This window comes from Dunckerocampus dactyliophorus, chromosome 20, assembly GCF_027744805.1.
Source record: "Dunckerocampus dactyliophorus isolate RoL2022-P2 chromosome 20, RoL_Ddac_1.1, whole genome shotgun sequence".
Lineage (NCBI taxonomy): Eukaryota > Metazoa > Chordata > Actinopteri > Syngnathiformes > Syngnathidae > Dunckerocampus > Dunckerocampus dactyliophorus.
The window spans coordinates 3279340-3301167 of NC_072838.1; the positions used below are offsets into that span (position 1 = coordinate 3279340).

General features: G+C 42.1%; 1 protein-coding gene across 15 annotated transcripts in view; it reads left to right on the plus strand.

Annotated features, from left to right (window-relative positions):
- clasp2 (cytoplasmic linker associated protein 2) overlaps nucleotides 1-21828 on the plus strand; it is a 78016-nt gene that overhangs the window by 28899 nt on the left and 27289 nt on the right. For 6 of the 15 annotated variants that reach the window (XM_054763911.1, XM_054763912.1, XM_054763922.1 and 3 more), the window contains exons 8-22: nucleotides 6592-6723; nucleotides 8061-8134; nucleotides 8217-8309; nucleotides 8377-8522; nucleotides 8597-8732; nucleotides 8867-8937; nucleotides 9019-9078; nucleotides 13569-13646; nucleotides 13773-13940; nucleotides 14011-14051; nucleotides 14293-14445; nucleotides 14788-14811; nucleotides 17029-17130; nucleotides 17268-17294; nucleotides 19759-19785. In XM_054763911.1, coding sequence (XP_054619886.1) covers nucleotides 6592-6723; nucleotides 8061-8134; nucleotides 8217-8309; nucleotides 8377-8522; nucleotides 8597-8732; nucleotides 8867-8937; nucleotides 9019-9078; nucleotides 13569-13646; nucleotides 13773-13940; nucleotides 14011-14051; nucleotides 14293-14445; nucleotides 14788-14811; nucleotides 17029-17130; nucleotides 17268-17294; nucleotides 19759-19785 — 1332 coding nt within the window. Of the gene's footprint in view, nucleotides 1-2383; nucleotides 6125-6591; nucleotides 6724-8060; nucleotides 8135-8216; nucleotides 8310-8376; nucleotides 8523-8596; nucleotides 8733-8866; nucleotides 8938-9018; nucleotides 9079-13568; nucleotides 13647-13772; nucleotides 13941-14010; nucleotides 14052-14292; nucleotides 14446-14787; nucleotides 14812-17028; nucleotides 17131-17267; nucleotides 17295-19758; nucleotides 19786-21828 lie in introns of those variants that run through there. The other 9 variants (XM_054763914.1, XM_054763917.1, XM_054763919.1 and 6 more) reach the window with 4 other exon arrangements.

Below are 21828 nucleotides of genomic sequence, written 5' to 3' on the forward strand. Positions count from 1 at the left end.
TGATGTCAGCAAGGAGGTTGCTGAGTGATGTTTTGAATCGGAATCCTTGGAAGAGAGCGGCTCGCCCTTTATGGTCACTAAAGGTGCGAAAATAACCTCAGCAAAGTATGTAGAGTTTGTGACTGACCACTTTCTTCCATGGTACAATTTGAAAAAACGTACCTTCTGCAGCAAAATGACCTTGATGCATGACAATGCACCGTCTCATGATACAAAGAATACCTCTCCGTCATTGGCTGTTATGGGCATAAAAGGAGAGAAACTCATGGTTTGTCCCACTTTTTTCCCCCTGACCTCAACCCAACTGAGAACCTGTGGAGCATCGTCAGGTAAAAAAAATCGATGAGGGAAGGAGGCGGATCACAACAAAACACAGCTGTGAGATGCTATTCTGATATGCAAAAAAAAACTCAAGCAGAAACGCTCCAAAACTCACAAGTTCAATGTAAGAATTGTGACTGTTATATCAAAGAAGGGCTCTTATGTTAGCATCTAACTTGGCCTGTTAAAATGATAGTGATTAAATAGCTTTTGCTTTCAGTAAATATGACCTCCTCATGCTGCTGATTCAACAAACGACCATTTGTGAAGTGAAACTCTGTTGTGCATAATAATGTGGAACAGTGCATTTGTTGTGCATAATAATGTGGAACAGTGCATTTAAAATTTTTATTTTTGAAAAAATTACTGTTATCATTGTGAGTTTTGTTAAATAACCTTCAAATTGTACTGTAAAGTTGGATGACTTGAAAGTTATGACTATAATTTATATTGACTATTTAGCTAAATCGGAGAAAAATATCATTTGCATTATAATTTGGAACACAGTGTAAATGAAGTTAGAAGTTGTTTGTGGTGTTGCCGTGGTGGAGAAAGCTTTGCTTCACCTGCTTAGTCATGTTTGAATATACAAGTCAATACACACGCGGGCACAAAACCTTCCAACAAGCCAAACACGTTTGCTGAATTGCAAAGTGACCACAAGTAGCAGCTTTCATTGCTTGCATACTTAGCGATTGACAATGACCAACACACACACACACACACACACACACACACACACACACACACACACACACACACACTTGCAGACAAGCACTTTCTGCTTCACTGCCTTTGCAGCTTTGCAAAAGGAAACCATGACCCCGTTTCCAAGGCTCGGGTGGTTGCCAAGGGAAATCTGTGCTCTGAATATGATGGTTTATCCCCCTCTCCCTCACTTGGGATCTAAACTTATACCTGTCTGTCTGTCTGTCTGCCCCACACTCTCAATCTAGGCCTCCCATCATACTCTCTTGTCATTGAAATGATTGTGTTTTCAACTGTTATGTGGTGATGTTGGACTGTACACCACCAAATGTTGGCTGTCGTCTTCTTACTCTGTATGATTTATCCAAAAGACAACACAAGCCTGTCTCATTCCTGCTTCCGTTTTATGACATTTTTATAGCTTTATTTTAGCCAAAGAAGCGTGTTCCCCAGGAGTGTGACAAGGAGCGAGTAGACAAATGTGGATTATGTGGCTCCCTCCTCAACGACACAAGGCCGCAGCTTTCTCTTGTTTGCGATGCTCCCTGTTTGTGGCGTCTTTGTGCATTTCTGATGGCCACAACACAGCCATGTGCTCGCAGCTGCATAAGTCACTCGGTTCATCCGAACTCATCTGCGTTTGAACTAGATTTCTTGGTTCTCCACAGGACTGCAATGTATGTGTGGCGCTGTGGGGCAGATAGATGACATTGTCTAATATGCATCATTGGCCGTGATGCAAAACTCTGGCCAGAGTGGAGTTTTTTTTTTAACGAAGTGTGACGCTGTGTTTCTGTGAGGAGCTTTTTGGTTTGCGTCATAAGAAATATGTGACATAATTCATGTTTTTAACTGTGGGGTGTCCAAAATGTATCCACTGAGGGCCACATCGTGGAAAAATTAAAGGATGCGGCTTTGCCACTGTTATTTTGTAAAGCAATATGCTAAGAAGTTATATATATTTGAAGAAAAAAGTCTCTCATCTCATCTTTGTCATATAGGTGAAAAAGACTACTAGTACTATCAACTTTACTCTGCTCTTTTTCCCCCCATTTTTACTTAAAAAAATATTCCAAGTAGTTCAACTTCCTTCTTAAATAATCTTTGTACATTTTTTTTCTTGTAATATTTTGACTTTATTCTCATATTATACATTTTCCCCCAAAATAATTATAAAAAAAATTACAACTTTCTTTTGTTTTGTGTGTTTCTCATATTACGACTTAAAAAACACATTTTTTCTTTTAATATTTCAACTCCGTGCTACTTAAATTGCATTAATTTTTTCCTTATAATATTACAAGTTTATTCTCGTAAAATAGCGACTTTTTTCTTATTAGAATACGACTTTTTTCTCTTAATATTCTTGTCAAATGACTGCTGATTTTTCTATTTATGCTGTTTAAAAAAAAAAAAAGTTTTTTTGTTAAATTACATTGTTAGAATTTTCCGCAGGCTGGTAAGAAAACAGACGCAGGCCTCAAATGTCCCCCGGGCCGCATTTTGGACACCCCTGTTTTAACAGAACATGAGCTTATTGACTTGTTTGATTTCATGCACCTGTAGACGCGTGTGAGTGCGCTTTTGTAACACCTATGAGTTATGATGTTTCCTGTGTTTCACGTAAGATAACATACACGTCATTGTACATCTAATATCTCACTGTATAGACGAGCAGATGCGTTATAATGCACTATCAAGTCATTTGTGGCAGGTGCATATAAGTTGTGTAAGAAGCAGAGTTACAATGCCATCTACTGGTCGGAGTTGTAACAGCAAGCTGTATTCACAGACCGTCCCATCATAATGTGTTTTTAAGTGAGAGTGAACAGGTCGCGCCAAATCGGTCTGTGGCACTCCAAATTTATTTGTGGCAGGCCGCCAGAAACACTGATTCCCAGTAACTTTGCCAGACTGATTTCGGTCTGCCAGGAGTAATGAAAAATGGTACGGTCTTCATTTTGTTCCTAATTCCTGCTCCCCTTTCCTGAAATGCAGAGAAGACAGGTTGTAGCGTTACCATAGTGACATCACATAATGATATATCATGTATAGGATTAATAATGTATGACATAGGATTCAAATCTTTCACTGTTCATGCATGAAGAATAAACAAAATGTTAATTGAAGTATTTGTGGTACAAGTGCACGCCTTTTCCTCCCCTTTTTGTGTTCTAATCATTAGATGCTGGCCTGCACATGTCGCCATGGCAACTGTGTGTGTGTGTGTGTGTGTGTGTGTGTGTGTGTGTGTGTGTCGCTGTCTGGTCTGTGCTCCTCTTGGCCTCCCCCTCATCTCATTTCATCTCATCTCTCTCATGTCTTTACCCACAAACCCCAAATCTGACAAAATCACAAACATGCTAATCTTTGATTGTTTCACTCATGGAAGAAAGCCTTTATTAAATGTACTCGTTGACCTCTAGTATCGTTTACAAACCCACTGTACCACCACCACCACCACCACCAGTATTCCCTCACATTCATTTATTTCTGGTGGCCCAACATGAATACATTTGAACCGCCACAAATAGATTGGGCACGACCTGTTGGCCCTCGCTCATCAACACATCATAATGGGACTGTCTGTCAAGGCAGCTTGTACTCCGTGCAGTAGATGGCATCGTAACTCTGCTTCTTAACACACCCCTTACATGCCTGCTCAGCCAGAGAATAAGAAGGCGTAGCAGGAGGGATCAGCAATTTTGTCGCTATATTTAGCAAGTATTCAGACCCCTCCGGATTGTCTTTTAAAAAATAAGTGACGAGAGATGAATCTTTTTCTGGTCTTATTGGACACTTCTGGAGACTGCCACGATAATAAATCAGTTAAGCACACAATAAAAATTTATTTGCATGCATGTTTGTTTTCCTCCTCTCTCTCTACCCAACAGGCTGGATGACACTCTGTGCATCGGCCTCAACACCTGGGCGTGTTGGTTCTGTAGCAGAATGAACGGAGTGAGTGAACCCTCTTGTCAGTCATTGACGCTCTTTGTCCCAGTGGGGAGAGGCATGGCGCTAGCGAGTGCGCACACACAGTGCTGCTGCAGCACACTCTGTGTGCACTACTTGGTGGCTGCGTTTGTCGTGTGCTACACAATCGAATGCTTTCTTGGTGCCTGTTGTACAGTATATAAAACACGATCTGACGGCGCACCGTCATTTTGTGACATGAAAAAGTTTGTGACAAAGACAAATAAAATAAATCATACAAAACGGTGGAACTTACATTTTATTGATTCCTGAAGTTTCACACCTCATTGTGCACCAAACGCATTTTGCTGCATCCAAAACGCGTATTTGAACAAACTCCAACAAAACATTACACCCCATTAAACGTAATGTTGCTAAGAGTCAATCAAGGAATGAGCTGACGTCTGCATTGACACGCAAAGTGAAGCAATAAACTTGAAGACTATTTAACATTGTAGACTAAGTCCCCTACTAACGAACATCCGGCGTGCAAATTTTCGGAGATACGAACACAAGCCAACTAGTCTATGTTTTCATGTGTTTTCAAGTCCATATTTATACTGCTACATGCTTGACCAGCCAGTCCATATTTATACTGCTACATGCTTGACCAGCAGAGGGCACTGTGACACTGCTAATGGGACCAACAGCAGGAGAACAAGAGGAGGAGGAGGGGAGGAGAGAGAAAGCTACATTGTAGCTGTATGATACAACCCGGACAGAGCGTGTGATTAAAGTTTATGAAGAGTTAATAGGCCTGCTTAATTCTACACCACCCACAAAACACTACCTCTTTTAGAAGAGTCTAACGACGACGACCATTTGTCCTTTTTTTTCAATAACTCCTCCTCCTCTACCAACCTCGTATGCTCGACCACTCCTCTTCAAAGGTAAATAACATTTATCATTATATATTATTATATTATTGTTTTTTTCATTAATTATCCTGGTTTAATATTACTACTACATCCAAACTCATATTTACATAAATACACATATACTGTATATGTATACACGTACATGTAGTACCTATATCATTGGTAATATTACCTTTTCCCCTACTTAAGAACAATTCGACATAAGAACGGTCGTCTGGAACCAATTGTGTTCGTTAGTTTTGGGACTAGGCTTTTAAATAAAGTAAATCAAACAAACGCGAAAACATGAAGTACTTTTGATACGGTGTACTTGCATTATTATGCCATATGTTATCATTACATTCATTTAAAAATTGTCTCAAAATAATGTTGACCATAATATTGTTTGTTATTGTGACAGATCTAGTCTGACATGAAAGGATGTGTTGCTCTTCTCAACGAGCAGCGTGTCCTGCAGTGCCGAACAGAAGAAATAAATCTTTTCCTTATTTGAAGTAATATATTTCAGATTTCAGTATAAATATTACTTGTGATAAGTGGCTAAAAACATCTTTTTAGCAGTCCTGGCCTTACTTTCATTGAATGAACCCTGCTTTTATTTCCACTTTTTGAAAACAATTCAGACCAACAAATGTCCCCAATCCTCAGCATGGAGGGTGTGGCTTTCTTCCCCAACCTCCTCGCCACCCTCATAGTTACCCCTCTTCTGATCAGCGCTCCATCACTCTTTGTTCTGTTGTGTCTGCTTATTGGATGAGTGGTGCAAAAATGTGCGTGCAGAGGGTGTTTGTTTGTGTTGTCAATGCTAATCAGTTTAGCTTAGCCGCTCTTTCATGTACACACTTGTTATTATTCCCTCTGTGTGCGTTTGTGTGTGAGTGAGTGAGATACACTCTACTCTGCCTTTTACCCTCAACACACACACACACACAAAATCCCAGCCCTGCCTCCGCACTGGCTGCAACAGCATGATGTCACCTCTCATCGGATTGGTCGGGGAGACGCTGTTAGAGAGGAAGGCAGAGGCAGAGGGAGGGGACTGGAGCTCCGGAGAGGAGAGAAAGAAAATGCCGGCACACGCGCGGGCGGAGGGCTTTTTTCGGGGAAAGGCGATGTTAGCCCCCACGGTGAGGCGTTTGTGAGGCAACGTCCATGCGTGGCAGCCTGGAGGAGAGTGGGCGCCCCACCGGCACACCCTCCCCGAAGCATGAGGCGCCTTATCTGCCAGCGCATCTGTGACTGTGAGTGTGGAGGTGGACCTTGGGCGTTGTGTGGTTGTTTTAACGTGGTATGCACACCTCTTATGTGGTGTGTGCACCCGTGGGTCAGGTGATTAAACGAGCAAAGGTGCTGGGTGGTGGCTTTGGCGCATTTGTCGTCGGCGCACGACAGCCATAAGGTTGCCACAGTGAGGGACTTTGGACTATTTATTTACACCATCATATTGTCTGACGTTGTGTGTCGCTGCTTTTGTTGACAGCCTTCTAGCTGGATTTATTTGTATCATTATGGATTATGGATTGGTAAGGATGGTCCTCTTGATCATTGGGGCTGTTGATTTTGGTTTTAGTATTGATTTATTGACTTCTCCATTCTTAGCTTCCCATGGTTACCATTCATTGTCCTCAACTTGAAGACAATTAAAGATAAATTGACATACTTACATCATTCTTTTCAAATAATTGTCCACCCTCTAACTTTTCCACAGATCGTAGTTTCGATGACGACGACAGTGTGGATGGCAATCGCTCCACCTCGGCATTCAAGGTCCCCAAAGTTCCCAAGAAGCCCGTGGAGTCATCGTCAGCGCGAAGGCCCAGCGCAACCGGCGGAAAGCTAGGTAGAGTCACCCAACCGTGGCCTCGGAAATGCCTTTTTAAATGTGTAAACATCTGTCTGAAGGCAGAAAGACACTTGAGCCAGCGGACGTTGTACACACGATGCTCCTTTAGAAATCCGATGCTTGTATTGTTACTCTTATCCATCGCATCTGCTCTGCTGTAGAAACACTTTAGCAGTCTTCTTGTTGACAGCTTCCTTTCCCTATGTATTGATCTCATCGTGCTCCTGTTTCCCATGTACCACCACCACTTCAGTTCACCATAGTGCAGTGTGGGCGGGTGTGTGGAAGCTGAGCTCTTTGGTTTGTGTCATAAGAAATGTGTGACAATATTGTATGAGTTTAAAGCTTATTGAACAACAGAACATGAAGTTATTGACTTACGAACGCAAACACGGCAAAAAGAGGGAGTGACGCTCCCTCAGTGGAAAGACTGAGATGCTTTAACACAATGGTTCTCAACTGGTTGGTCAGGACCCAAAAGTGGGTCGCGGTTCCATTCTGGGTGGGTGGCAGACAGCAAGGCTAAACTTACATTCAAATATGGAACATACAACTGATGTCTGACTTACTTTGAAGTCAAATTCCTCCTGATTTCCTTGACAAAATGCATTAATAAAAGCATCTAAAATGCACTTTGGACATGTAATTATGTGTTTTATGTGTTTCAAAAGATGGCAGTTTAAAAAAAATAAAATAAAAATTTTCTTGGTTTGACATACGTATACTAAATATACTAAATATAAATAAATATGTGAAGGCTTAAATATAAAATATGACATGAATAAAGTGTAAAAAAAAATCAAAATTACATAAATAAAACTAAACAAAAATTGCTTAAAAGTATAAAAAGAAAAAAATGCCCGATAATGTTTTAAAAGTATTTAAAAAAATACAAATTAAATCAAAATAATGACTTGAATAAAAACGTAAAAGCTAGTAAAAATGACTTACATAAAAGCAGTAGGTAAAAATGTTCAAAAAAACTATAAAAATAAATAAAAATGACTTAAAGGCGTAAAATTATAGAAATAAATGCAAATTAAAGTGCAAAAAAATGCAAATAAAAATGACAAAAGTGTAAAATGAAAAAATAAAAATGACTTAAGTGTAAAAAATAATAACAAATAAATAAAAGGAAAAAAACAAACAAATAAAAAATGACTTAAATCAAAGTGTAGAAACAAATAAAAAAAAATAAAAATTACTTAAATGAAAGTGGGTCGTGACTTGCTGACCATTGGCAAATGTGGGTCCCAGGTTGAGACCATTTGAGAACCCCTGCCTTAACGCACACATGTACCAGCATTAACGCACAGTCTGCTATGACATTCCAGGGTCCAAGGAAAGTGCGGGAGCCGTGGATGAAGACGACTTTGTCAAAGCCTTCACGGACGTCCCCACTGTCCAGGTAGACTTCTTTTTAATATCAGCCGCTCATGCTGTTTTTGTCCTTAGTGTTTTTTCACCGACTCTTTTCATCTCTCCCACAGATCTACTCGTCGAGGGATCTCGAGGACAACCTGAACAAGATCAGGGAGATCTGCTCCGATGACAAACATGACTGGGACCAGCGAGCCAATGCCGTGAGTGGCACTCGTCCTCGACTGTTTCTCCAAGCGTTGTGGGTGAATGTTCCGCGTCTTGTTCCAGTTGAAGAAGATCCGCTCCCTGCTGGTGGCTGGCGCCGCCACCTACGACTGCTTCTACCAGCACCTTCGCCTCCTGGATGGAGCCTTCAAGCTTTCCGCGAAAGACCTGCGGTCCCAAGTGGTCAGAGAGGCCTGCATCACCGTGGCGTGAGTGCCGCAGACAGACGTGTGTGATCTCTTCAGTTGTTTGATTCTTAGTGCCTCTGCGTCCTTCCGTGCAGCCATCTTTCTTCTGTGTTGGGGAACAAGTTTGACCACGGGGCCGAAGCCATCGTGCCCGTTCTCTTCAACCTCATCCCCAACTGTGCCAAAGTCATGGCCACCTCTGGTGTGTCTGCTATCCGCATCATCATACGGGTACGATTGAAACTTGGATCCCCCATTGGATGTATAGTTGTTTACATATTGGAATAAATGCGGAAATCCATAGCATGTCTTGTGCGATACATCATCAGTGACGTTACATTTCAAGCTTATCTTCTTTTTTTTAGCACACGCACGTCCCGCGACTCATCCCCTTGATAACCAGTAACTGTACCTCCAAGTCTGTGGCTGTCAGAAGGTGAGTACAACCACGAGAATGAAGCTGCTGGTGATTGTGCTGCTGACATCACCATTCAAACAATAAATGTGTCTTCTCCAGGCGCTGTTATGACTTCTTGGACCTCCTACTACAGGAGTGGCAGACCCATTCTCTGGAGAGGTGAGGAACACGCCTAATCACTTTTCCAAGCAGGCCAAAGAATAAGGACCTGTGGCCATTATTGCCTACAGGAGAGATTCTCCAAAGTGTGGCCAGGGGGCCATTTAAAAATACAATTTAAAATAAAATAAAAATACGGCAATCCCTCGTTTATTGCGGATGATTGGTTTCACCTTTCCAAATACACTTTTTAACATTATTAGAGCCTTCTAGACATAAAATAACACCGCTTACACTCCTATCCCCCGATCTAGTAGACATAATTTTAGAAAATAAGACATAATACAGACTCACACACGTTAACATTGGGAGAGCAATGTTCCGTCTAAGCTGCGGCGCATTTGCAATCACCACTGCTCTCGCGTTCTCAGCACATCCAGGCAGCGCACAAAATAAAATCTATCCTGAACTGTAAATTAAATAAACACATAACAATTTATTGTGTTGCAATGCAACTCAGTGACAGGGAACAACAAGCGGTAACAACACAATGATGAACACTGTCCAGCCAATGATAAGATCCTGTTTGCACGTATTTACTTTCGCAGCCAATCGATTCATTAACAACGCGTTACGTAGTACATGCCGCTGTTTTGCAGGTTAGCAGATAGCTAATGGTGCAGCAGAGTTAAGTAAATGGCTTCAACATGCATATTTTTTGATTAATAATAGACTGTAGTCAACCACAAAACAGCTATTATCTATTGATATATTTTGAAAAAACGTGATAGAGTGAATCCCAAAAATTTGAACCACATGGTGGCGAGGGACAACTGTAATTCATTTTTAATAAGATCTAGAGTGGAACTCGTTAATCTCAACAACACTCGTTAATCTCAACAACCCGTCAAAGTCGACCAACTCGTCAAGTCCTGGTCCACTGTGTTGTTATTACTAAAAAGTGCCCACTCGATGTGGACATAAAATTTAATACCCAAAGAGCTCTTTTCGTTGAAAGAACGCTGCGTTTATGTTGACGCGTGTTGTAGCAGATTTGTGAAAATGTCAAAATCAATACAAACATATGGCAACCTCTTTCCTTCAAAGTCATTGAGTTTATACAATCATCTTAATTTTAGAATGAGGGATTACTTTTTGTCTAGTTTAGTTCAAAAATGTTACAGTTGAGCAAATAACTTTTGAAATAAGTTATTTTGTTTTTCCAAACAAATAAAATATTGTTTAAAGATTCCACAACATCCTGGATGCTTAATTTAAGAACTGCTAAACAACAATGTTTTAACATTTAGTTGATTAAGCAGAAAGGTAATGGTAAACTGTCAACAATTTTGGATGATCAATGCAGACGAATGACTAAATTACAGATTTTGTAGAGCTTGGTGTCCTCGTTAAAGAAAATAAATATTGATATTATGACATTCGCACTTGTTGTGATTTTTAGTAGCATGAGTTAAGATATATATTCGTGGAACAAGGTAGACTTTTTTTGAAAATACTTTTTGGCCTATTTGTAAGATTAATTTGGGCTTATTTCAAATCAGCGCGTTTCAGGATGCAGTTTATTCATTTTGCACTAATATGTCATTTCATTCTCCTAATTTACTGCTTTATTACTTTAAACGAGTGGGTGCTAGGTTGGGTGGCCGTGACTCGGGAGGCAGAGCAGGTCATTCAGAAACTGGAAGGTTGGTGGTTTGAGCCTCGCTCCCTCCACACAGTCACTGTCGTGCCCCCGGGGGCAAGACACTACACCTTTAGACAGAAGGGTGCCTACTACTAAGTGTTAGGTCATTTTCACGTAAAAACATGTCCATATTATTTTAGGAACATTTGACTTTTTATAGGTTGTGTTTTATTCTAAAAATAAGTATTTCCAGCTTAAAGGTCCTGCTTATTTTTAGATATAGAAATGTTAATTTAGGATTTCTTACCAAGTAAAATTGACTTGCTGTATGGACAGATAATTTCACTAGTTTTTAGTATTTTTTTCCAAAAATCTAGTCTTTTTATCTTATATTTAGCCAGCCCTTTTTTGCAGTGTAGAGAGACACCGCAGCTTAAAGCACAGAACTACAACACTGAAGTTCCGACAAGGAACTAATACAGCATTAATATGCTGTAAAAAAAGAAAAAAAAGCACAGAAATTGCACTAAAACAAATCCGCAAAACAGCGAATCCGTGGAAGGTGAATCGCGATGGAGCGAGCGAGGGAACACTGTAGTGTACAATTGAAATGTTGCCAGTCATAAATAAAACACAAATAGTTGACAGCTTTAATAGTGATGAAAGTCGGACACCCCCCCTGCAACCTGGACACTCAATTTATTCTTTTTTTTTTCTCCAAAACGTGCATCAAATTAAATAGTACAAAAATCCATCCATCCATTTTCTGTGCCGCTTCTCCTCATTAGGGTCGCGGGGGCATGCTGGAGCCTATCCCAGCTGACTTGGGGCGACAGGCGGGGTCCACCCTGGACTGGTGGCCAGCCAACGGCAGGGCACATATAGACAAACAACCATTCACACTCACATTCATACCTATGGACAATTTAGAGTCTCCAATTACCTAACATGCATGTTTTGGAATGTGGGAGGAAACCGGAGTACCCGGAGAAAACCCACGCATGCACGGGGAGAACATGCAAACTCCACACAGAAATGCCCAAGGGAGAATCGAATCCAGGTCTTCCCAATCTAGTACAAAAATCGTTTCACACAAATAAAGGTAAAAAAAAAAAAAGAAAAAGACAATCTGCTGAAAAGTCAATATTTAATAATTACTTATTTGCCAGGAGCCCTTGGAATTGTCTTCACGGCAGGCTGGCCAATAGCGCTCATCATAAATAAATTGAAAACTGTAAAGTTAATCCATCGTCAGAGCTCACTCATGAATGATCTGTATCGGAATTGGCAGCATAAAAAAAACCTATGTGAGCATCACTAGTGCCAGTGCTTAAACAGTGCCCAAGCCGGCACTAAATCATACGCATTTTGTTTGTTTTTACTGCATTTCATGACATGCAAGTTAAACAAAATAGTACTTAAATACTTCAACAATATAAATAAAATGATAAAAAAAGCAACAAATCGTTCCATTCGAACGCCTTCTCTTCTGATTTTGAATCAACATTTGCGATAAAAGTGTGTGTAAAGCTTTAATTTGTTCCAGCTGCAAAAACAGTCTCCTTCTCTCTTTAGTAACCATCATTTGCTCGCTACCTGGGAAGTTAACAAGCTATATAGTTTATGAGGGTTGTGGTTGCTCACATAATTGACATTGCTTCACCTGCTCAACCCGTGGCTGTCCAAAGTGCGGCCCAAAGACCGTTTGTAGCTGTTCAGACATGGCTGCACCCTTAATCACCGCTACTGTTAATCATCGTCAACATTAATAATGGCAGCACCCGGTGTGCTCTGAGCGGGTGTCCGACTACAGTGCACCATGGCGGCCACAGCAGGTGGCGCCCTCCACTCCACACTAATGACCTCTGGAGTGTTTGTCCGACATGAAGGCGTAATGTGGCGACCATAACGCCGCTTCATAACACACCTCATACGTAGAGGAGACAATCGTGTTGACAATTTTGCGGCATAGTCGCTATATTTAACAAGTAGTGGTGCGCATCAAAGGTGAAAGGCAGGAAGTGTTTCTTGCATCATGCGTTTATTCAGTAATTAAATACAAGCAGTCGACATAGGTGAAGTATCCACCGTGCAGGATCTCCACCTCTGATTGTGAGGCAGAAACACTCCTCCTTTGCCTGGCAGCACCTTCCTTTCTGCTGAAACATGCATGGCTTTCCAAAGTGTGGAATCTGTGGAACTTGGCTCATTGCAAGTTGATAAAAAGTTCATGTCATTAAAAATTCCATTCATCCAAAAAGGTTAGCGCCCTCAAACCTTTATGACCATGCATTTTAAAAGCATTGGAATTGAGAATGGTTAGGGACTGGAATCTAAACGAGGAATCTGAATCAGAATCTGAACCAGAATCGTTCAAACTCAAATGATGCCCAACCGTACTCGTGACACCCCTAATGACCAATAACACAAAACTTCTATGACTGACTTTTTTCACTAATTGAGCTATTGTGGTAACTTAGCTGTAACTTCGTTGCTAGTCACAGAATGAAGTTGACGTCAGAAGTGTCGTTTCTTGGTTTTTCTTTACTTCGTAACACAACATACGTTCAACATGCGTCTGTAACACTTTTTCGGGTTTCTTGTTCTGACTTCCTGAACTACTTCTTCTACGCTCTGTACAACCTTGCGAATTAGCGACACCTGTCGTTCAAACATGTCATTTCACATAACTATCACATCTATTGCACAACACTACCATATTCTTAACTATAATACAACCATATTTAAATTAACTAAACACACACAAATATATATACAACAGCTATAACACAAAGCAAAGATGTTTTGTTCAGATAGTTGGACCGACACTGGTTTGCTGTTAGCATCTTTCATGTATCAAAGTGGCAGACCAGCAGGGTAGCAATGAATCACCTCTCCCTCCCAGGCACACAGCAGTTTTGGTGGACAGCATCAAGAAGGGGATTCGAGATGCAGACTCTGAGGCGAGAGTGGAAGCACGCAAGTAAGCCTCACTCAAAACCAGCTCTGAAAAATGAAAAATAAATTTTCCGTCACCTCCTGACATTTTTCTTGTCCACTTCTTCTTTTCTTTTTTTTGTATTGTTTTGTGTCAACCTACTTCCACCAGAGCTTACTGGGGCTTGAGGAACCACTTTCCCGCTGAGGCAGATGCCCTGTACAACTCCCTGGAGTCGTCCTACCAGAGGACGCTTCAGTCCTGCCTGAAAAGCTCGGGCAGCGTGGCCTCGCTTCCTCAGAGCGACCGGTCGTCGTCGTCCTCGCAGGAGAGCCTCAAGTAAGCCGCTCCTGCCTCGCATTTTGCCGCTGATGCGGGGGTAAAATGACACGCTCTCTGCTCTTGCCAGTCGGCCTCTGTCGTCAAAGTGGTCAGCAGCTCCGGGTCGAGGTGAGTCGGGCGCACACTCCAAGGACGTCATGAAGCACATCATCCTCTCCTGTCATGCTTGATTACATTTGCCTGTGTCCATACAGCCTATTTGATTTTATTTACGTTACACACCTGCTCTGTTGTTGATCCAACTGTGTAGTGTGTTTGCCTGCATGTGTTATGTGAAGTGTATATATCCCTTCATCACCCCCCCCGACCCCCCACCCTCTTCTCCAACACACCCCTCCTATCCCATCAGTCCTCACGGGTTCAAAGGGCGGGGCGCCGTCCGCCTCCCTGCAGCGTTCCCGTAGCGACGTGGACGTAAACGCCGCCGCGGTCGCTAAGCAGCGGCACGTCGGGCAGGCCAAGGGAACGGCTCGCATGCCCCCTGGGTCCTACTCCTCACTGGGTAAGGGCCCTGTCAGTCACGCGGTGGTCGGACCAATCAGAGAGCAGTGTGTGACAGATGCCAGTTTTGAGTCTTTTAGGCAGTAAAACACACACGCTCTCGTCATTATTTTTTCCATGTTCCTGATGCCTGCGCTTTGCTTGCCAATGGTAAATGTGGTGAAGGTGCATGGTGTGTAATTAGTGGAATGTCTCTGCAGAACAGATACTAACACACACTCTTCTCCTTTCTCTTCTTTCATTGTCATTATTTTTGCCTTCACTCCTTCCCTTCCCTTGGTTCCTTTTTCCTCCTTTCAATCGTTTTGTTTCCTTCCCATCCTCCTCCACCTCGCCCCTAAAGATGATGCCTCTGATAAAACGGATGGTAAGATCATCTCACTCTGCTTCGCCGTCGCCAGCCTCCTCCCTCCTTTCCCTCCAGTCTCCTCTTTCCCTCTCTCCTTCTTGACCTCACCCACTTTTAACTCCCCCTGCTGCGCTGTGTGGTCACAGCGCCCCCTGCTGTCAATTTATCACATTACATCCTGATTCATTTCACCATGGCTCAATGGTTTTACATATCTAAAGCTCATCATCATGGTGCTGTGCTGACTCATTGTGTTGAAATGCCTTATTACAATAGAATGCACAGTGTTTCCCGCAGGACTGCAATCTATTTGTGGCAGTGGTGTGTTACGATGATGGAATTCATTTTCTGAACGAATTTGCATAATTGGCAATGAAGCATTTGCAAAAAGTAAAAGACATGACAAGGAAAAAACGACAAATTAACTTTATTCTGTCACTTTTGTGTGTTTTTTTAATGTCAAAACCGGAAGCTGCCTGGGAATGCCTTGAAATGGGGGAGGGGCCCACAGCAGTGCCTACTGCTCGTCAAGAAGAGCAATACAGTAATACCTCATTTATTGCGGTTAATTGGTTCCAGATCCAATCTTGATTCCTTCTTTTGTAGTTGGCATATAAAGCCTGTTTACGATCGAATAACTACGTTTGTTAAAATTATTAGAGCCATCTAGACATTACCAAACACACTTACCGGTACCCAACATATAGTCACTAGTGGAGTTCACAAGATATCGTGATATTAAAATGTGACAAGATTTCTCGTTCAGAAAAAAAAAACGGTCTGAAATGAATGAATTAATTTCACGATAAATGAACTCGATAATTTTGCAGGCCTCCAGATATTGCCATGTGCATGCATGTCTGTTTTCCTCGTTTCTCGCCTCCAAACAGGCAGGAAGAGGCTTCACTCTGTGCTTCGGTAGAGCCTTGTTAGAGCAATGCAAGGTAACGTAGTTGAAGTAAGGAGGGAAAAAGATGCCGCAGTGATCCAAATGCCACAGGCCCCGTGTGGAAATATGAATGATCACAGTGAGCCCATTAACACGATGCCGCATTTGTTCAAAAGCGGTAGCAACATAAAAGGCAACACTGGGTCAAATAAAAAAGGTGTGGAGGACAGGAATTGATGTCAGGGGTTCAGAGTTGCGTTGTAGCTGGATTACGGAGACAGACAGTAGTTTCTGTTGTCATTTTGATTACTATGTTTACTGACTCCTATTGACCAATGGAAATATTACATTTACAAGTTGAATGGTGGCGTTAATGGCATATATTTGTATTTTTGTTCATTTTGCCATTTTTATGCTTGACAAGACATAATTTTTTTTTTTTTTTTTTTTTTTTTTTACTTTTTAAAAATTTTTTACTTTTTTTTTTACAATACATAATTTAGGCTGAAAACGTTATCTCTTTAATATGCTTTTTTTTATTTACTAATGATAGGCCGAATCAAACCACAAAACAGCATAATTAATTATCTATGTTTGAAAATCCGTGATAGTGAAGCCGTGAAATTCGATCCGCAATGCGGCGAGGGATGTCTGTATTTGCTTTTCATGTCAGTTATTTGTCAAGTTGTCCACACTGATCCCTCTTGCTCTGTCTTCCTACTCTCTGGTGTTCCAGTGTGTTTATGAGCAAGGGCAAACAGGCGGCGCCCCCACCACAAATACATTTAAAGTAAGGGAAGCACTGATGCAATGAATGATGGGCCTATGTATCATCCAGCGGTTAAATGTTAGACATGAAAGGTGATATTTCCATCCTGCTCCCGCTGTCCGTCCTTAAGGAAGCAGGTCAGACAATTATCAGGGGGAGGACACGTTAGTGGTAGTTGGTAATCAACATCCATTATGTCTTTGTCGCTTTGTATTTTGACAGGAATGGCTTCACATGGGCTTTTGTTGTAGGATGCAGGGCAAATGGTCTGCAGTTAGGGCTGGAATGCTTCATTTATTGCATACCTTTTAATATGTCTTTAACATGACAGAACGTGTGTTTTCTAACCTCGATTCTTTGGCCCTCTTCGATGAGTGTTTTAACCTGGCGCCCTAATTGCACACTGAGTCAAAATGTCCTCACTGAGACTCCTTATGACTTCCGTTAAGTTTTGTCCAGCGTTGGTGTCGCTGCTGTGGTTTTAGTGCTCTAGTCTTTGTGGGCTTTGTGTAGTTGTGTATGTTTTGGTAGGGTTTTTGTGTGCGTGTGCACTGACTTGCCTCCCCTCCATCCACAGGCCGCGTGCGCACCAAGCAGCCCCTGTCGACCCCCAGCAGCATGTCCAACCAGGTAGATTCCAGAGGGCGGAGTCGCACCAAGATGGTCTCCCAGTCACAACGTATGTAAGACAGTGTGTACTCACCAGCAGCGACTGTGTGTGTGTGCGTGTTTGAGAGCGTAAGAGTGGTTCTTGTGGGGTTTCTGTTTCTTGTTCCCTTTACGGCATCGATAAGCTCCGTGTTTTTGTGCCTTCAGGTTCCGAAGAATCAGATTGCACACCAGGTATTCTTTGGGAGTGTGTCAGATTTGTGAACGTTCGTGTGCGTGCGTGCTTGCGTGTGTGTGTTCTGTGTTTCACTGTGGGAATGGTGGCCCACATGCTATTGCTCTCATCTTTGAGTCAGGTGTTTGTTTTTTTTGTGCAAAGAGAAGTGTTTTTATTTGTCTGTATTCAAAGACAGTGGAACCTCTGAGGTTGAATATGTACAAAATAATTTGTTCCAGAGTCAAACATTGTTATAAAACTTGAAATAACTGTACAAGCGAGACCATGTTTTAAGTAGCGTTTCAACATTTTTGAGTGTGAAGCAAGAAGTTAACCATATTTTAAAATGTTAAATGTAAGTATAAGTTGACCGCACAAGAAAAGTCATTTTTCTCTGAAAGCACGTCATTTTCATTAAACCTGGATTGTGTTGCGAGTGAACAATGGCAATATATCTGAAAAATAGTAAACATAGGATGGGTCTCCTTTTAATGATGACTGATGAAGGTGTATCGTGAAGCCAATTTGCATGGCAGACAAATGCTGAAATCGATTCTAAAATCAAAATATCGATACTTTCGATGCTTGAGTCATTTGAGGTAACCTTTATGTTCAAACGTTGACTGATCGTAAATGGAACCCTGTGAATTGGGACTAAAGTTTTATTCTTTAAGTAGTAATTACTTATTTATTTTCATGGTTTTATTGTTTTACTTATTTATTTTTTTTATTGTGTTAAAATACAATTTTCACACATGTTTATGTTTTTGTCTTTCTTTTTATGTTGTTGTATATTAGCTTGTAAAATAAATAACTTACATTAATTATGAAATTATCAATTTATTTCAATTAATAATTTATGTAAATTAATTATGTAATCAATAACTGAATTAAATGTATTGTATTCTTCCTGCTGTGATATGGAATACACTGCTTTTGAAAATGTACTTTAGCTGACACAGATGAATTTGCAAACCAGTATGGCTGATACTAGTTTTACTCAGTATCTGATCAGAAACTAAATCATGGTATCGCAGATTAGTGCCAGAACGCAACCACAAATTAGCCGCATGACAGTATAAGCTGCAGGGTTCAAAGCTTGAGAGAAAAAAGTAGTGGAAATTAGGCTCAGTTAACCATGGTAAAACACACTGCTTTGAATGATGACGCTGGAGTCTTACTGCTTTGGGTTTTGGAGCAATTTATCCTGTTCGAAATATTGAAGGTAGAAAAATTGCTCCAGGGTCAATGAAAACTTTACAGGCGAGGAGACGTTTAAGTCTCTGCTGAGCTCACACACGAGCCATATTTCCCTCGAAAATATTACATCCGTTCCAACTTATCCGACTTGGCAGCATTCCCATTTCAGATGTTCCACTGTGTTTTTCCTCTGCATGCTGTGTTTCATCACCGGGGTCGGTGTGATTTAGCATTTTGTCTCATTTTGTGCGGACCCAAACGATTACAAACACTTTCCAGGTAACCGAACAACAAGCCCGATTGACAATTAAAGTGCCTACAGTCGATACTTAATCCCGCTTCACTTCATGCGGCGACGGTGTGCTGCAGGAGAAGGCAGCAGCTTTTGCATTTCGATGACAAAAACGTGAAAAGCAGAGGGAAAAGGCAGATCAGAGGCTTTGAAAGAAATGCACACGCATGTCGGAGAGTGGATATTGTAAGGGTTGAATCCCGGCAACTGGACTCTTCTTCTCTGTGGAAGATGTTTCGCCTTTTGTCCAAAAGTCTTCTTCCATTCCGTAAAATTTTAGGTGTGACGTCTCCCTATTTGCGTCCTTGGTGGGTGTGTCCCCAGGGGGTGGTCATAATGTCACAATTGGGTGGTCATCATTGTTATTGTGGTCCATTCCTTTGAGGATAGGTTCTACCTATTTGGAATTTGGACGTGACTGTGCGCTGGTTTGAAAGAGGAGTGAAAGAGGCCAAACAGAAGAGGAGGTGTGAGCCATCACCTGTTGTCCCGACATATCTTCCCCCAAAGATTGTCTCATTGCCACTTCTTTTGCCACCAGGCAGACAAACGACCTATTGTTATGAAGGACGCTCGTTCCCCACTCATGCCGCCTACAGTAACCCTGTTGGGACCACCCACCAGGGACATAAATAGGAAAACTCCACACCTAACATTTTCACAGTCCAGTTGCCTCCATTGAACCTTTTGTGGAGTTTCTGTGGAGTGTTATTTTTTTCCTCATTGTGTTCCGGCTTGGCTTCATACGTACGCTGCCATGTCTCAACATGCACTGCTTCCCCAGGCGTCCATCCGCAGCTCAGTCATTGCTCAGTGTCGCCTTCTTGTGATGATTAAACCCATAAGTGGCTCAGTGGCAAACCCCCTTATGTTCTGGTCCCCGCCATAGCGCTTTTTCTGCCTTACATCTCATAATTGAAGTAGTTTAATCTGCTGTTCCTTCCCCTCCCCCCACCCCGCCTGTGCTCTCACTGGGCTCCATGGCTCAGGATCGCAGTCTGCTAACCCCGCCGGTGGTAAGAGTCCAATGCTCCTTTTTATTTTTCAAGTTTGTTTCCTTCTTTCTTGGTGGCCTGAACTTGTGTTCTTTTGACTCCTCCACCAAACCCACCCCTCCCTCACTCAAACAGCGGTGGTCACTTCAAGCTCCGCCCACCCTGGCTAATGCATGCAGGGTGCTTGTAGGAGCACACTGGTGTTTTTTGTTGTGTTTGGGCTGCACTGCTTTGAGAGCCTCCTGTTGCTGCACTTTAAAGGTGTCCCAGTCTGGGTTGGAAAAATGGCGACATGGACATATTTTGCTCTTATGCTGCATATACACTCATAAATGCCCAGGGGGATACCTGGAGGTCATCTACAACCAAGCATTAACTACTATGTACACTCCTGATCAAGATTTTAAGACCAGATGGGAAAATTGCAAGAATGTACATTTTGCACTGTTGGACCTTAAGGAGGTTCTAAGAGCTTCAAAATACAGAGAAGAAATGGGAGTGAGACAAAAAAGCAATTTATTGCAAGCAAGCATTAAAATCAAAGAGGCTGTTCATCAGCTGATCAAAAGTTTAAGAACATAGCTCAAAAAGCCCTGATACCCCCCCTGAAATAGAAATAAAATGTTGAAAAAAAGGAGTGAGTAATGAGTAGCTGTGCTATTGTTAAGCTGAAAAATGGGTTTGGGCATGCTTGATGCCAGTGTTTCCAGGAGGCGAGTGGGAATGTTGCTCCAGGTGGTGAAGATGGCTTCATGGAGGGCATCCACTGTCTGGAACTGATGTCCATTTTTATAAACTTCCCTTGCCATCCATCCCCAAATGTTCTCCATTGGATTCAGATGAGGGGAACATTCAAGATGGTACAAAAGAGTGAGCTCACTCCTCTGGAAGAAGTGCTTTCTGAAGTGCAGCGTTGTCCTGTTGAAAAAGTCAGTCATTACCACACAAACGAGGGCCTTCAGTCATGAGGGATGCCCCCTGCAACATCTCCACATAGCTGTCTGCCGTTTCACGCCCCTGCACAACCTGAAGCTCCATTGTTCCACTGAAGGATCATGATGGCACCCCTCCACTGTGCCGTGTGGAAAACATCTCAGATGGGATCTCCTTGTCATGCCAGTAACGTTGGAAGCAATCAGGACCGTCAAGAGAAAATAAAACTTTCCTCCACCTTTTAATGTCCAATGTTTGGTGCTCTGCTGCAAATTCCAAACAGCCAATTTTGTGGCGTTGAAGGAGACAAGGCCTTTAAAGATTTTTCCTTCTTAAAAGCCTTCTCTGGCAGAAGGCGTCTGATGGTTATTGGGCTGCACTCCTCAGCACCAGTAACAACCTTCATTTGGGCTGAGGATGGTCCCCTGTCTTGACGGACAGCCAATGTGATTTTCCAGCTCAGGGCCAATGACATTTTTTCGGGTTTGAAATGTTTGAAGTTTGAAATGACTTACTGTGTCCAACCTCAGCAGCAATGGAGCGACGGTCACACCGCACGAACTTGGCTGTAGCATCCCCCGAGCGGTGAAAAAAATCATCACCGCTCATAACCGCGCACAAAATGGGGGGGGAAAAAAAAAAAGAAAATACGGGCGTTGTCATAGCGGTGCACCGCTGAAGCCGTCGTTGTTTTAGTGTTGATTTAACGGTAGCGAACGTTGGTTTAGCGGTGACGCGAGCGGCGTTCTACGCATGCGGGCTGGTGGCATCCTCATTGTTCTGTGGGTGGTGTTGAATAAACAAGCCTACTAGTTATTTATTACTTTAATCGCCAGGTCTGCTCGCATGCATCATACAGCTGCACACTCACACAACTGTTGGTCCCATTCGCAGTCCCACAGTGCCTTCTACTGGTCAACATGTAGCAGTATAAATATAATGTGTCTGCGAACACTACACTCATGAAGTGCTGGAAGGCTCATTCCACAGCTCCATCATCGGCTTGTCATATCCATGGTAGTATAGTTTTACTGTAACTTTGAGCAAATTCGATATAACTGAGGTCTACACTCAACGGATATTCCAAATGGGCTGCTGGCCCATTTCTCCCCGTATTAATAGCGAAATTAT